At 36.3% G+C, this 16776-nt stretch overlaps 1 protein-coding gene across 3 annotated transcripts in view; it reads right to left on the minus strand.

The window, feature by feature from the left end:
- PIGN (phosphatidylinositol glycan anchor biosynthesis class N) overlaps window positions 1-16776 on the minus strand; it is a 118102-nt gene that overhangs the window by 67083 nt on the left and 34243 nt on the right. For all 3 annotated transcript variants that reach the window (XM_058557258.1, XM_058557257.1, XM_058557255.1), the window contains 4 exons: window positions 16459-16499; window positions 13564-13623; window positions 12206-12298; window positions 11470-11525 (listed from right to left, as the gene is read on the minus strand). In XM_058557258.1, the coding sequence (XP_058413241.1) occupies window positions 11470-11525; window positions 12206-12298; window positions 13564-13623; window positions 16459-16499 (250 nt within the window). The remainder of the gene's footprint in view (window positions 1-11469; window positions 11526-12205; window positions 12299-13563; window positions 13624-16458; window positions 16500-16776) is intronic.

A 16776-nucleotide genomic window follows, 5' to 3' on the forward strand; every position in this document is an offset into this window, starting at 1 on the left:
GCACATTTTCTTGTTTTTTTTGCTTAATTGACAATAAAAAGATGGTGAAACTTGATAAAATAAAAATAAAAAAAAAAAGGAAAGAAACCTCAAGCTAAATTGTATTATTGCTGGTTATCTGAAATCTTCTAAGAAATAGCTTATAGTTAAATTTGGTTTTCTTGACTCAAAGTTTTAACTGCCAAACCACACTTATGACACTCATATAATCCATCATTTTGAAGAAATGTAATACTCAGGCTAACAAAGAAATTCTGATTAGATCAACACAATTAATGGAACAGCAACTAGTGTTGTGAGTTCCACCGTCTAGCCCTCCCGTGCTCATTGGCACACACAACAGACAGGGCAGATCCATCATGGCGCTCAGCTTGTACCCGTAAGCCTGATAAGGCCTGAGAATTTTCATTATCAAAGAGCTCCAGGCAGAGCCTAACCAACAATCAGTTAATGAACAATTTGAACCTATTTGCCGTTCTTATACTGTATCACAGGACTTTTTTGTTCCCCTATCTTTCATTTTTCTTTCCATCATTTCCCTGTCCTTGTTTTACCACAGTAGAAACCTTAAACACACAAAAGAAATACTCCTAATATTGCATAAACTGAAAAGATACATATCTAAAGGCATTAAGTTTATGGAATGTAGAAACTGAGGAAATATAATTAGAACTCAATTACCTTATTGAAATAAATAAGTATATTTAAATACAAAATTGAACATATACTGCTTAACTAACACCACCGCACTCCTAAAATGAGTGCAAAAAAGTTATTTAAGGATATATTAGATCATATGAAATTGATATTTTTGTATGTCAAAACTACTAAATTAAATATTGGCAATTTCATATGGTTCAACATAATATAATCATCTTCTCTCTACTTGGTTCCAGCAATCTCTGAAGAGATAAGATTGAGACTTACAGGAAGTAAATCTTTTAAGCTATGTTATTAATTTGGGTGTGGTCACAGACTTCCTTCAGTGACTGAAACTCTCTGTCTAGAAAATGCACATAATCTGAAATCTTTCATATAATCTCAGAAAATTCATGAACCCCAGAAGCTCATCTATGTACCCTCCAGAGTTCTATAGGAGTCCCTGATTAAGAATCGGTGCCTATTCCAAGGGATCCCAGATCTTTCAGACTACCGGAAAATTCCCCACCCCTGGACTCACTGGGACTTGGAGGAAAAAGGTACCAGGAAGCAGTAACACATGAGAGAAAACATGTTACTTCAAAATGTTGCCATGATCCTGTTCTTTGTCCTTCAGACACCACACATTTTGGAATATTTTCCTGGAAGTCTTAGAAATGGAATTACTGGGCCAAAAGCCACAGGCATTCTCTGAAGGCTATATCTAAGTTGAATTTTCCAAATTTCTATAAAACCCTGCTAGTTGATCTCCCTCCTCTTGCTCTGATCCATTCAGCTTCCTAAAATATTGACTGCATCTTCTAACTTGCTTGAAATTGATATGGGCATCTTATTGTCTACTTCATCAATTCTCAACTTCCTGGACTATTGATGACCATCTCCTATGCTGCTTAATTTCCCATTATCCCAAGTGTATACTCTCAGCTATAAAATGGCTAAACTCTTCATTCTTCCCCTGTCTTGGTATTCACATCTGAGTTCTTATTCATAAAGATCCTCCCCTCTCTGCCTTCCAAAATCAAATCTTCATTATCCTTTATGGTCCACTCCAAATCTCACCTCAAACCATTAGCACTTTAGTGTGGTCTAATGATCAACTTATTTCTCTTCAATTAAATTTTAACCTCCATGGGCGCCATTAATTATTTCCATGAATATCCACAATAATACTCAGCAACGTGCTAAGCACATAAAATGAATCAATAAATCTTAATTGATTAAAATGCTATCAAAATATTGCAGACCTAAAAAAGGAAGAAAAATCAGAGAATAATATACATTGCCAATCTCAAAGCACTTAACGATTTGCTAAATTAAATAAAAAGATGAAAAAAAAGCTTGTCAGGAACTAAATTTCTTAAGCTAATTTAATATGTGTTCTCAAGTGAAGTCCTAAGAAGAATGAGAGAAGAAACATTTTTAAAGAGAAATTTTAAACATTATGTTAATTACATTACATTATATGATATGTAAAATATTATGTTATATATGGAGTACTTAGGTAAGGAAATCAGGACCAGATTAATTTATATTTTTCCTAACTGGACTATATATAAATTTTGGGACATATCAAAGGTTCAGAATACATCTGGAATGCATCAAAATGTTCTGTACAGACTTCACTGTAGCATTATGACATTAAAGACTCTCATAAAGTTGTCCCCCAATATAATTTTCTATAATGGTGGCATAGCGGTTAAGTGCGCGTGCTCCGCTGCGGCGGCCTGGGGTTTGCAGGTTCGGATCCCAGGCGTGGACCGATGCACCGCTTGTCAAGCCATGCGGTGGCAGCATCCCATGTAAAGCAGAGGAAGATGGACACGGATGTTAGCCCAGGGCCAATCTGCCTTAGCAAAAAAGAGGAGGATTCGCAACGGATGATAGCTCAGGGCTGATCTTTCTCACCAAAAAAAAAAAGAAGTTTTGGGAGAAATGTAAAGTCCAGAATATAAGGTACAGTATGTTACTATGTATGTAAAAAAGACAAAACAAATAAAAACAACAAAACAAGAGGGTTTGGCAGGGGAGTAATCAAAGGAAAACCATAGACAAATTAAAATGAATGAAGGCATCTGCATGTGTCAACATGGATAAATCTTGAAAATCACACTGAATGGAAAAAAGAGAATTGTAAAAAAATTGGTAGATTTTAAAAATAGGGATTCAATTATATTACACCATTTTATTTCTTAAGGAAAAAAGAGGATCTAAAGAAATATGGTAAAATGTTAACATTTCTTAAATCTAGATTGTGGATACAAGGATTTTTGTTATATTCTCCATTCTTTTTAGCATCTGTAAAGTATTTCATAATTAAAATTTAACATATGTTAGCAAGAGGGATCTATATGTATATGTACACATGTAAACAAGATATATATAGACAGATGCATAAGAAATCCCAACCCTGCCTCTAGAGGAAAAGACTGTAAGACTGGAACACAGGAAAGGTAACTTTTTACTATCCTTTATGTAATTTTTATTGTGTTTATGCATTACTTTTTCATTAACATTTTACTAACAAGGTTTTTTTTAATAAAATAACTAAAACATTAAAATTTAACCAGAGTTTCTGGCTATGATGGAGAAGTCTGGGCATACAATGCTCCCACCAGGAACAACTAGAAAGTCTGATAAGGAAACCAGAGAGGAGTAATCCAACATTCTATAAACTGTAACCCTTAGGGCATCTGCCATTCTTGTTCTTGGCACAAGGTAAAAGGCTGAGAATTTGGGCATACAGCTGCTGCCTGGAGGTAGAGAACTCAATAGAGCCTTTGGCAATCTGAGGAAACTGCAGAGATAAAAATTAAAATTTGCGGCTGCCAATGCAGCCAGGACTTGAGGACCCTAAGAGCAGAAAAGTAAGAGAATAATATAAAATTCTCATTCTAGATTTTAAAAAAGGACATGAAAAGAAAGTTATCTAGAATTACTAATTTAATACAGATTCTGAGGTGAAGTCTTAAAGAATGAGAGAAGGAACTTTTTTTGTTTGTTTATTTTGTTTTTGTTTTCTCATGAGGAAGATTAAGCCCTGAGCTAACATCCATTGCCAATCCTCCTCTTTTGGCTGAGGAAGATTGGCCCTGGGCTAACATCCATGCCCACCTTCCTCTGCTTTATATGTGGGATGCCGCCACATCACGGCTTGCTAAGCGGTGCCTGGGATCCAAATCTGCAAATCCTGGGCTGCTGAAGCAGAGCATGCAAACTTAACCACTATGTCACCGGGCCAGACCCAAGAGAAGGAACTTTTTATACGCAAGAATTTATATTCTATTATATAGAGAGAACTCAGATAAAGAAATAGAGGCCAACTCCCTCTGAGAAGGGAGGTAAAAAGAGAGGTGAGCTTGACACTCAGCTGAATTCTTCAGCTGTGTAGGACAAGAGGACAAGAAGCTAAGAAAGGCCCTGAAAAGTAGGACAGTAGTTCTGGAAGTCTCAAGATACATAAGAGACAAAACCTGGTGTTCAGAAGCCACTGGAGAGGAAGAGCTCTAGATAAGACAACAAGCTTTCAACTGAGATCTCGGGAGGCTACACTCTTAAAGAACAGAGCCAAGCCACAGGGACAAGGAGACAACAAAACTGCAACACAGCCTGGAGCCAGCTCCACGCTTCGTGCTCGTCAGAGGATAAGGTGAAACCTCTCTGGAAAATGAGACAACCCAGAGCTTCTAAGACTTTTAGTACACAATGATAAGCATTCATTTAAAAGCCACCAGACTCAACAACAGGACCAACTGAATAAAGACAATAGAAACAAACTCACAAATAATATGGTTATTCATGTTGTTATCAAGTATAGAACTTTAAAATAATTGTGGTTAAGATATTCAGTAATAGAGAACAAGATAGAAAATTGCACCAAAGAACTGGAATTTATTTTTTAAATGAAAATGGAAATTCTAGAATTGAAAAAAAGGTAATAACTGAAATTAAGAACTCAATAACAGCAAACTGGACAAAACAGAAGAGAGATTTGGTGTATGAGAGGATAAGTCTGTAGAAAATATCCTGCCTGCACCTTGAAGAGCAGAAAGAACAGAAAATACAGAAAAGACCATTAAAAAACCATACAGGGGGCCGCCTGGTGGCGTAGTGGTTAGGTTTGCACGCTCTGCTTTGGCGGCCCGAGATTTGCAGGTTCAGATCCCGGCAGTGGACCTACACACCGCTCATCAAGCCATGCTTTGGTGGCATCACACATACAAAAAATAGAGGAAGACTGGCACAGATATTAGCTCAGGGCCAATCTTGCTCACCAAAAAAACAAAACAAAAACATACAAGTCATTGTGAACAGGTCTAACATATATATATGTAATTGGAATCTTAGAGAGGGATAAAAGAGAGAATTTGGCAGAAGTAATATTTGATGACAATGACAACACAACATTTCTACACAGTAGTAATTTGTATGAAAAAATGTCCTTTATTGACTAAATCCTTTATATTGAAAACATCAAGTTTTAAAAGAATCTATTATCAACATGTTATGCTTAAACAAAAGGAAAAAGAGAAATGAGTATTAATTGTGTACTTTTTTTTGCTGTGATTGCTATAATTCCATCTTTTTTCCACAGTTATTCGAACACTGTAGAGAATGTAAACCAAGTTTTAGGATCATCAAGAATTTTATTATGGGGCCAGCCCCATGGTGTAGTGGTTAAGTTCAGCACGTTCCACTTTGGCAGCCCAAGTTCGTGGGTTTGGATCCCGGACACAGACCTACACTACTCGTCAGCCGTGCTGTGGCAGTGACCCACATATAGAAAATGAAGGAAGACTGGCATAGATGTTAGCTCAGGGCTAATCTTCCTCAAGCAAAAAAAACAGGAGGATTGGCAACAGATGTTAGATGTTGGTTCAGGGTTAATCTTCCTCAGTAAAAAAAAAAAAAGAATTTCATCATCAAATATTCAAGATGAACTAGTGTTTGGAAGAGAAAAATCTCCTTAAAATGCTGCCCTTTGAAGTAATTATATCTTCTTTACTCAGATTTTTATTACAAACGTATTTCACTTGCATTTATACATGATAGAGATAGCTAGTGGTATCTAGTCCATTCCTTTTTAGAATGTCTATTTAGATTAAAGGAAAAAACATTTCAAGAAGGTAAAGACAGAGAAGGCAGGATAAAAAATTATTTCTAGAATAATTTGCATTCCTTTGACCAGTGATGTAGAATCTTATATCATCTTTCATAACTGAGTAAATGAATATTTTCCTATTTATGTATGTGATGTATAAAAGTTAATTTTTTTTAAAGAAAAATTCCAGTTTTGAGGGAGAAAATTACATTTCTAGTAAATAATTAGTAAATCAGATGGGTGAAGTGATAGAAAGATTCACATTAAAACCAGTATTTAAATTTGACCTAAGGGAGGAACTTTAATCCATATTAGCCTAAAAGAAACAAATATATTAAAAAGAACCAAAGTATCTTTTACTTTTTAGTAGAAAATACATTAAAATATTTCTTTAAATTTATTTAAGTTCCCTGAATTTACATAGTGACTATTAATAAAAGATAGATGTTTTTGCTTCTATTGGCAAGGTACAATATCTTCTTCCCATTTTCATTTTTTTCTAAAGTATCTTTTAAGAGACCTTTCTTTTTCTTCTCTCATTTCATGGAATTTTCTTTCTGTTAAAGTTTTTCTTGTCTTACTTTGGCCTCTATAGTAAACACTTTTCAAATATAAAGTGGTTTTCCTCATTTTTAAGGTACTTCTGACATATAGGCAAACCTTTTATGCTTCTCCTAGTCATGTAGCTCCACCTGCTGGTCATCCCTTAGCACAGTATCAGGTTCCACAGGACCCAATTTTAGCTTTGAGTTTCTTTTTTGTGTGTGTGTGGAAGATCAGTCCTGAGCTAACATCCATGCCAATCCTCCTCCTTTTGTTGAGGAAGATTGGCCTTGGGCTAACATCCGTGCCCATCTTCCTCCACTTTATATGGGACACTGCCACAGCATGGCTTGACAAGCAGTGCGTCGGTGTGCACCCGGGATCCGAACCCCGGGTTGCCGCAGCTGAGCATGCACACTAAACCGCTATGCCATGGGGCCAGCCCCTTGAATTTCCTTTTTTTTTTTTAATAATTTTTATTTATTTATTTTTTCCCCAAAGCCCCAGTAGATAGTTGTATGTCATAGTTGCACATCCTTCTAGTTGCTGTATGTGGGACGCGGCCTCAGCGTGGCCGGAGAAGCGGTGCGTCGGTGCGCGCCCGGGATCCGAACCCGGGCCGCCAGCAGCGGAACGGGCGCACTTAACTGCTAAGCCACGGGGCCGGCCCTGAATTTCTCTTTTGAGCAGTTCTATTTGTCAGAACAGATGTTTCGTGACTTTTTTCTTTCTCAGAGGTCTTTAAAATATCAAAGATAAAATTTACTTATTTTTTAAAGCATAGGATAAAATAGGATACGCAATTAATTACCACATGGATCCACTGGACACTTTTACAAGTCTAAGATATGTTATAGAATCTTAGCAATCTTATTTTTCCTATATCTTGAAATATTTGCTATTTCATCACCCTAGGGATTATCACATTATTCATCAATTATTCACGCTAGAAAAGACTAAAGAAGACAATGGAAGAATGGTAGAGATACTATTAAACTAAAACCTAGTGATGCTGGTGAAATTGATCATGTAAGTAAAATCTCAAGACTATGAATTTTTAGATGTCAATATCCTAGATAAACTTTCTCAAATTAAGAATCGATGAGTGAACAATATATTTCTAAGTAGAAAAAGGAAATATGGTACTTACTGAAGAGGGAAGGACTTCATCGCACCATTGTTTGTAACAAGACCCTGAGCTGTTTTGCAGAAAGGATGTGTAATGAAAGCATTCTTACAGCTTTTAGAAAGTTTATGTGCCAATATTTACTTGATATAGTTTCTAAGTGGACAATGCTGACATTAGGTGTATATATAAAGGTGACTGGAAGAAAACAGATGGTATAGAAACGAAAAAAATTCATTGGATTAGAGAAAACTAAAGAGTCCACCGTGCTTACATAGTAAATGGTGACAACTATTTTTCCTGGAGTACTGAACACATATAATAGGAAAAATACTCATTATAGAAATAAAATATCCAGGAATAAAATAATGAGAAATATATATTGTGGGAAAAACTATAAAATTTTACTTAAGAACGTAACAGAAGATATAAATAAATGTTGAATACTAATGTTGATTATCGTAAAAATGTCAATCCTCTCCAAATTGTTTCCTAAATACAGTGTAATAACCAAAGAATTTTTCATATAACTCAAGATGATGATTCTAAAATATATAGGGAAGAATAAAGTTTTTATTCTTGCCCATGATTTTTATGAATTTATGATTCACGCCAATGATTAACATACCTATTTTTTGTTTCTTTTTTTAATATATGTTTTATCAAAGCAATATATGCATATAATTTTTAAAAACTGAAAACAGTACAGAAAGGCACCATGTTGTTAACGCCATTGAGTTGAGTCCGACGCCTGGCGCCCCTGTGGACAGCAGAGAGGAACCCTGCCTGGTCTTTTTGCACCATCCTCTCACCTTCCGGTGCTGTATCAGACAGTGCTCCACTGCTATTCACAGGGTTTTCATGGCCCATTTTTTCGGAAGTGGGTGGCCAGGTCCTTCTTCCTAGTCTGTCTAGTCTGGAAGCTTGCTGAAACCTGTCCAGCATGGGTACTCTGCTAGTATTTGAAATACCGGTGGCAAAGCTTTCAGCATCACAGCAACACACGGCCACCGCAGTATGACAACCGACAGACGGGTGGTGTGGTTCCCTGACCAAAAATGAACCCCGGCCGCAGTGGTGACAGCACTGATTCTTAACCACTAGAGGACATAAAGACAACCAATAAATCCCTGCCCCATCCTTCTCATCTCTCAGTTCCTCAACCCAGAGACAAAAACTTTTACATGTGTCTGTTTTTAGTTATCCTGGTAGTTACCTGAATTTTTCTTAATAATACGGTTTTATTACCGTTTCTTGACTTGATGACCTGAGGCACTTTCTGTTGACTCCTGGCTATTCCTGCTGTCTCCTCCCACCTCAGTATGGCTATATTACTATTTTTATCTCCTCTGTTGGGTAGTTGGTCACTTTAATAATCTAATACCTAAACCTCTGTCTTATTTTCTCAACTATAGCCAGAATCTCCATATTCTATTTTATGAGGACAACAGCACCACTATTATTCCATTTACATTTCTTTCCCTGTCTGCCTTCCAACCTATAGCCTTGTACACTGTCAAGGTTGGTAACATTTGCATTCTATTCTGTAATCATAATTAAGTCTTCCTTGCTTTGTCTGAGGTCTGACTCTAAAGGCTGAAAACCAACATTTACATTATTATGATTATTTAAATACTGTTCCCTGAGTAGCAAAGTTGTATGCTGTAATTAGACTTTCTCGTCTATTTCATCAAAGTCTTTATCTGTCTGCCAACGTTCAAATGAATTCCTTTTCTCATAATCCCAGCAACTGTACAAAATCATGTCACATTGTAGGTTGCTTCACATTTGAAGTACACTTTCCTCTACAGTTTGAAATGTTTTCTTTTCCTTGAAGTTTCCAATTGTCATTATTTCGGGGGATGAAGAAATGTATGCCTTCCACGTATGCCATCGTGTTTCCTCCAGCTTTTTAATCGATATATTACTTAAAATTCATTTCATTTTGCTTGAGGTCTACATACTCACTTCCTATTCTAATTTGGAGGATTTGCCTCCCATTTGGACCCATTCTTGTACAATTTATCATTTCTAAGTTTTTAGCTGCATTTTCCTTTTTCAAAAAATGCATCCTGGGGCCGGCCCCATGGCATAGCAGTTAAATGCACGCACTCAGCTGCTGGCGGCCCAGGTTCAGATCCCAGGCGCGCACCGACGCATCGCTTGTCAGGCCATGCTCTGGTGGCGTCCCACATAAAGTGGAGGAAGATGGGCACAGATGCTAGCTCAGGGCCAGTCTTCCTCAGCAAAAAAAAAAAATAGGAGGACTGGCATGGATGTTAGCTCAGGGCTGATCTTCCTCACACACACACACAAATGCATTCTGTACCTTTCTCATTTTGTATTTTTATGGATACAATAGTTTCTCAAATATTTCTGAGGATTTTAATATTTTTAAGTTCTTTTCTGTTCCTTAAATTATCTATTTCCTCAAGAGTCAATTCTTCAATTTATTTGAGGCTTTTCTGGTCATATTGTAGGCTTTCAGCAAATGGTGATTTTCAGCCAGACTAGTCTACAGCCAAGGCGGGCAGCTTTGCTTCAGGGTGGGTGAGCCAGTGGGTGGGAATCAACCATCCTGCTGGGACCCCGGATGACACAAAGCTAGCACTGCCTCTTCAGGCAGACGTTGAGCACCAAAGTAGGGGAAGTTCATGGACAGCCAGCAGGCCAAGGGGAAGAAGGTGGGCAGTGTGCACTTGAACTCCTTGTAGAAAAGTGCTTCCCTGATTGGTCTTTCTGAAGTGACTGGTCTAAAGCAACCCTCAGTTATTCTCACTTTCAACGTCCTGTGTATTTTCTTCATATCAGGACTTGATATGTTTCTTGTTCATGTATTTTGTTATGGTCTGACTGTACCACTACATTATAAATTAACAGATGCATATGATATGTATATGATATATATGGGGCAAATTCCAATGACTAAAGACTTGGCTTATAGTCTTTATAAGCATATGTGGTAATCTTATAATTAGGGACACTCCACAAAGGTAATTCTACTTTTGATGTATATAATATAATGCTTAGGGTAATTAATTTCATATGATCATAACTTGAAAAATCCTAATTTTGCTTTGTTTTTTCTCTCCTATACACACCAAGTCAGGCATATAATCACATCATATTTAAGCCTTTCTAGTTTATGAATACCACACTAGTGCTATATAAGTTGTCAAAAATAATTCCAATGAAGTCATTCAATCATATCCCTAACACTCATATTTCACACAATTTCTGTTTATTTTGGTCAGGAGGCAAATCCTCCCTAATTAAATGGGAATCCTTGCTAATTGAAAATGAACCTCAAGGAGGTTGAGTAAACAAGCCCAAGTCAGCAGCACAGAGACAGGTTTGTGACTCAGATCTCCCCATTTCCGATTCAAGGAAAACACATCTTTCTGGGACCTGGGACAGCAAAATCTGCTGCCCACCAGTCTGCTCTCCTCTTTGCCTACCCAGGAGTTGTCAGTGTTTCCTGGAATTGTATCATTGGGCATTTCCTGTCACTTTCTACATTCTCCCTACAGCCTCCTACATGTGTGACCGTTTCCATCACCATCTTTATGCTGATGGTTCCAAATCTTCATAAACAACTCTCATCTCCACCTTGAGATCCAAGTTCCTATTTCTAACTAATTAATTGATATCTTCAAATGTAAGTTACACTCAGTAACATTCATTCTTGTCTCTCAAACCAGCTCTTCTTTTTCTTTCTTTCTTTCTTTCTATAAGCCATATTGGTACCAGCGTCTTCCCAGTCAACCAAACCAAGAGCCCCTACACCTTCCCAGTCAATCCCTGCTGAACATTTATCTCCTTAATGTTTCCCATAACCCCTATATCTCCTCTACCAGCCATTCAAAGGTATCTAGCATCTAGCTCATTATTTACAAAAACAATAGAAGAAGCTTTCATTTTGGAATTTGCATTAATGTACACAAAAATGACAAAGTTTCTAAGTAACTCATCTATCCCATTAGCATGCAAACTCATTGAATAAGTCATTTCTACAAGTTAATAGCAAATATAAGAGACTTACTTAAATGGTTTAAACAAAAATGATAAGGTAACTTCTTTTTTCTGAGTCATTTTCACCTGGGAACCAAGTATGAAAATATTATATTATAAATGAGAAAAAATTAACTAATTTCATTTTGAAATATAAACATCTATTAAAATGGTTCTTCAGGGATGGTTAACTACTTTGAAAATAAATGCAATTTTGTGTTACTATATTATTTCAAAATATTTAAAGAAAAATTTAACTTTATCATACTATCACAATAAGCTGAGAATTAAGTATATCAAGCCTGCAAAATAACATACTGTAATGTAATTAAACTGTACTTCTTTAACTCTTAGAAAACAAAATAAACCAAGCTGCATTAACAGTATTAAGAATAATAGGAAGGTTCAGTTAAATGGTCACCTTTTTAAGTTCTTAACGTATATAATAATGTGCATGTAATGACAAGAAATGTCGCAATCTGTAATATTACTTCTGTGGGGCAAATTCCAATCGATAAAGACTTGGTTTGTAGTCTTCATAAGCATATGTGGTAGTCTCACAATTAGGGACACTCCTCAAAGTGATTCATGGAACCTGAATTCACATTCAGAAATGTGAAACTTCATGACACTAGTCAAATACACAAAATTTAAAGATAATAAATTATAGGAAATCATTTCTTAAAACACAAAATCAAATCTTTTCACTTAATAGATTCAATTTTAAAATTGTAGTAGTGCCCAGTTTTGTGTGTGTCTTGCTTTACCTTGAACTGTTCCAGAACCTGTAGTGCATTTGTAAACATGCTCTCTGCTTTGAAGAGATCGGTGTTGTTAAGATAACCCAAAGGAAGGATTCCCTGTAAAAAATAAACATTGCTTTAATATTAGTATTAACAAAGCTCAGGCTATCCTCATAAGACAAAACAGACTTAAAAAGGAAGCAATAAAGACAAGACATATGGACAAATTACTGGAATAATTAAACAAAAAAATCTTTCTTAAAACCATAACTGAAAAACGTTGTATAACTTTTCTCACGAAGTAGATATAATAAAATAAGTAAAGCAAAAGAGATGAATTAAGTTCAATAAAATCTAACGTTTATTGAAAGACTACTATGTGCTAGGCACTAAGGAACTAAGTGCTTCACACACACACAAAAACTCACTATGGTGGGCCACAGCCAGCACACTTCAAAGGAAAAAAAACATATAATAAGAAATATGCACTACGCACATACTGTGCATAGTGAGAGTAAGGATTGTTTTGTGAAACTTCTGTTTCAGGTATATACACACACATACACTTATGACTACAGGGGTCATATTACTCAGAGTCCTGAGATAGATGACATTATTTTAAAGTTTGATTTGAAGAGCTAATAAGAATGGCTGTGGTGGAATGGATTTGTTTGTTTGTGTTTTGCATTTTCAGCATCCAGTTCCCACTCTTAACAGCATTACCATTCTGCATTGAGAAATCTCCCCCGTGGGATATAGCACAGTGGGTCTCTAATGCGGCCCTGCCTTCCCTTACTGAAGGGGAGACAAGTAACCCAGGCTACACCCACTGAAACCGTAAGCACTGGAATTTGACTCTTGAGAGTCAAGGCACAGAAGTACAACAGATTTAATGCTGCTCTCCCCTAGTGTCAGTGCCTTGAGCAGACCGGCCCTGCCACGGGACCAAGATTTGGTTCTTTCTTCCAAGTCTCTGGAGCTCTCTTGGTTCCTGTTCATTTCCAAGCCTGGTTTTTGAACACCCCTTTGATTCAGCAAATCACCAATACCTTCTTAATAAATTCCCTTTAAATGGATTCATTTCTGCTGCTTGCAGTAAAAATTATTTATATATTTTCACCACATAACTAAAATACAAAGATATAAAACTGTATACATTTTAGAAAATAAAAAATTTTAAAGAAAAGCTATTAGGCTTGGGCTCCATGTTGCAGACTAGAATCCACACAAAATTATGAGGTATTACATATTTAGAAATAAATATAAAGGAAAATACAGTTTTAAATATAATCAAAGATTATCCAGAAACACATAAAAAGTAAATTTTACTGTATAATAATTTTTTTTATTCTGAGAGTTGATAAGAAAATTTTATTCCTTACCACTGAATTAAGGGGAAAGGGAACTCCAATAAGAGAAGCCATCAATGGTGCAATATCAGCCTACAAACAGAAAAGTTCAATTTTAAGAAGTCTACAGACATCAACATAAAATAATTTAATGCAACTGTATTTTGGAATATAACTGAGATATTTGTTATAATCCATTACTTTCAAACATTTATTTAATACACACCAGACAGTGATCTCTAAAACTGTCCTTTGCTAGAGGTATATCAACTTATGGAAAAATAAATTTGAAAAGAAATCATTTAGATCCCCACAGGTAAAACACACTAAAACAAAAACTTATCCTAGTAACTAAGAACTTGACCACTTTATGTAACAGTTTTTCAGTACTATGAAAAGGATGCCTTAACTAGACAGAAAACAAATAGCAACAGCAGATTCTAACTGGAGAGATGTATATATTAACTGAAGAAGGTATGTATCAGAAAGAGGTTTGGCCAGCTAGTGAAGTCTAGAAAAGATATCAGCCAAACAAGAGGCTCTTTAGACAAAAGGTCCCAAACACCATTTTGGACCCTCTCCCAGAAGAGCTGTTCATGCTTTCTGTCTCCGTTTCCTCATCTCCCCATCCCTCCTCCACCCACTCTCATTTGCTTTGACCCTTTATCTTCCCAGAGACCACTTTTCCTACGAGACCTAATAACCTCCATTTTTCTAAATCTAATTGACAGCTTTTATATTAGCCCTTGTAATTTTTCAGGCAGTAAAGTGCCTGGATGTTAGAATGCCCTTGCTTGCAATCTCTGAGACCTTGGGCAGGTTATTTAACCTTTCCAATGCCTCAGTTTCCTTATCAGTTAAAAAATAAATAAAAGTTTCTCCCTTACAGAGTTATGGCATGATTAAATGAGATTAAATTTATAAGGAACCTGGCACATAATAATCCTACAATAAAGAGTGGTGACAAATGCTGTTGTGGTTATTATAATTACGTGACCTCTCAGCCACACTGTGTAGACTACTCCCTCTCTTGACACTCAATCACACTCCACTGAGTATCTTCAATCTCACTGTGGCTCCTGTCCAGATACCTTCTCTAGTCCCCCATTTAAAGCTGGAGTTTGCTCCCAGGCTCTCAACCCTTCTCACTTTTTCCATCTAAGTACATCCCACAGAAAACCGGAAAACTCCAATAGCCTCTTAATTGCCTCTCCCCTTCCCCCAGAATCTACTGTTGGCCTCCTCTAATCTGTTCTCCATGCTGCAGCCAGATAAATCCTTTCACAATAAGTCAGATCATGTCACTCTCCAGCCTTCAAACACTTCAAGGGCTTCCCTAAGCTTTAGGATTAAGCTCATAAGGCCCATTAGGCCATTCGTGGTCTAGTGCCTACCTTCTTCTGCCTCATACCACACTACAGTATCTGTTGCTTGGAACACCACCTTTCTTCAAGATTCTTTACTATCCCGTGTACCCCCTTACCAGAGCTCTGTCCACATGTTGCTCTGTCTGCCTGGAAAGCCCTCCTCCTACTGCCTTGGCCTGGTATCTCCTACTGATTCTTCAATTTCAGCTCAACCCTCAACTTCTCAGGAAGCCTTTGCTGACCACACAGTCCACCAGATACATCCACTCTATGCTCTCATGGCGTCACAGGCCTCTTTTGTAGTACCTCTCACAGCTATAATTTTACATTTATTTGTATGATAATTTGATTATTATCTGTTCTCACTCCTACACTATAAGCTGCCCAGGGCAGGGATTGTGTCTACTTTTATTCACCATTATACCCCTTATACAATGTTTAATGTTGATGTTTTAAAGTTTTAATATTAATGTTAATGTTTGCACAATGTTTAACACACTGCAGACACATAACAATGCTGGTGGAAGGAATGAAAAAAGAAATTCTCATCTAATGTAGATCTGAAGTAGGAGTATTCAGGGAGCAATAGCCGAATCTATATTCAGTTTTTGATTATAATCCAGTCTGGCTAGAAGTAAAACATGTTCTTGTTTTAGGCCTTCAAGTTATTCCTATCCCCATGACAGCAATTTCTATTGCAAATTAATAAATTGCTATTCTGATTTTATACATTTTCATTTATTTGGGTAATATGCATCCATCCTGAGAGAAGAGACCATTCTTAATATGCTGAGAAAGAACAGGCTTCTGCAACCACAGGCCTGAAAACGAGATTCTAGACCTTGGTTTATCCACCACACTAAGAAATGTCAGCTTGTGAGGTGACCTGGAGAAGGTAAAATATTCCTGCCACTTTGCAGGCCACATACCAATGATGCCATGCCTTCTACAAATAGTGAAAATGGCTGTTTACATAGCATAGCCTCAACAAAGAAAATTCTGTGCTTCACATTTACACATAATGTTACTAGTCTAGCTTGATTAGGTTAGCCATGCATTTTCATGTAATATAAGGTTTCTAGCTGAGTACACTCTTGTCACTTTTTTCCCATTGCATTTGTAAGGATCCTGGGTAGAATTTAAGATAAAATATGTGTTAATCAAAAAAGAAACAGTAACTGACATGCTACAGGAAAGAAACCCGTAATGGGGTTTTATTACATCTGTGCATAGAGCAACTAAGCAAGGCAACCATGACAAGAAAACACAGAAATTTAACAGGCATGCAAATTTCAATTTACATAATAATTCTTTAATTAGCCAGTGTTATTTTGAGGGAGTCTTCTTCTTTTAGTTTTACCTGAGGCTTTTTTTATTTTGCTAAAAGAAAGATTAGTTGGGTTAAAACATTTGCACTAAAAAGATTTTCCTTAGTGACCGAAATGTGTTGAAAAATCCTTTATCATCATTACTATTAATACTTTTTTTTCAGATTTTTTTGGTCTAAACTTCTTACAGGAGTTAAAATTAAATTCAAACGTGATTAAATTGAAATGAATACCTGATGGATATCTTGCCTCTTCCAGGTCTCCAATTTCCATTCTGAAAAATACAATTAGACACAAGAGCTGATGTTAAGATTTTAAAAAGAATAAATCATTTCATTATCATGAGTGGTCATTGCTTAATGAAAAACAAAAGTATTGGAAAAGTGTATTTTAAGCCAAATATGAACAAAAAGGGTGTTTAAAAAGGCAGAGCTATATACTTTTAAAACTAGAATTTTAAAAGAATAACTGAAAAGTAAATATTTGGTGTTTTCTGTGATGATTTATTAAACTTTCAAAATGCTCAATTGGACATAATTGTTTCAAAACAT

Source organism: Diceros bicornis, chromosome 16, assembly GCF_020826845.1.
Source record: "Diceros bicornis minor isolate mBicDic1 chromosome 16, mDicBic1.mat.cur, whole genome shotgun sequence".
NCBI lineage: Eukaryota > Metazoa > Chordata > Mammalia > Perissodactyla > Rhinocerotidae > Diceros > Diceros bicornis.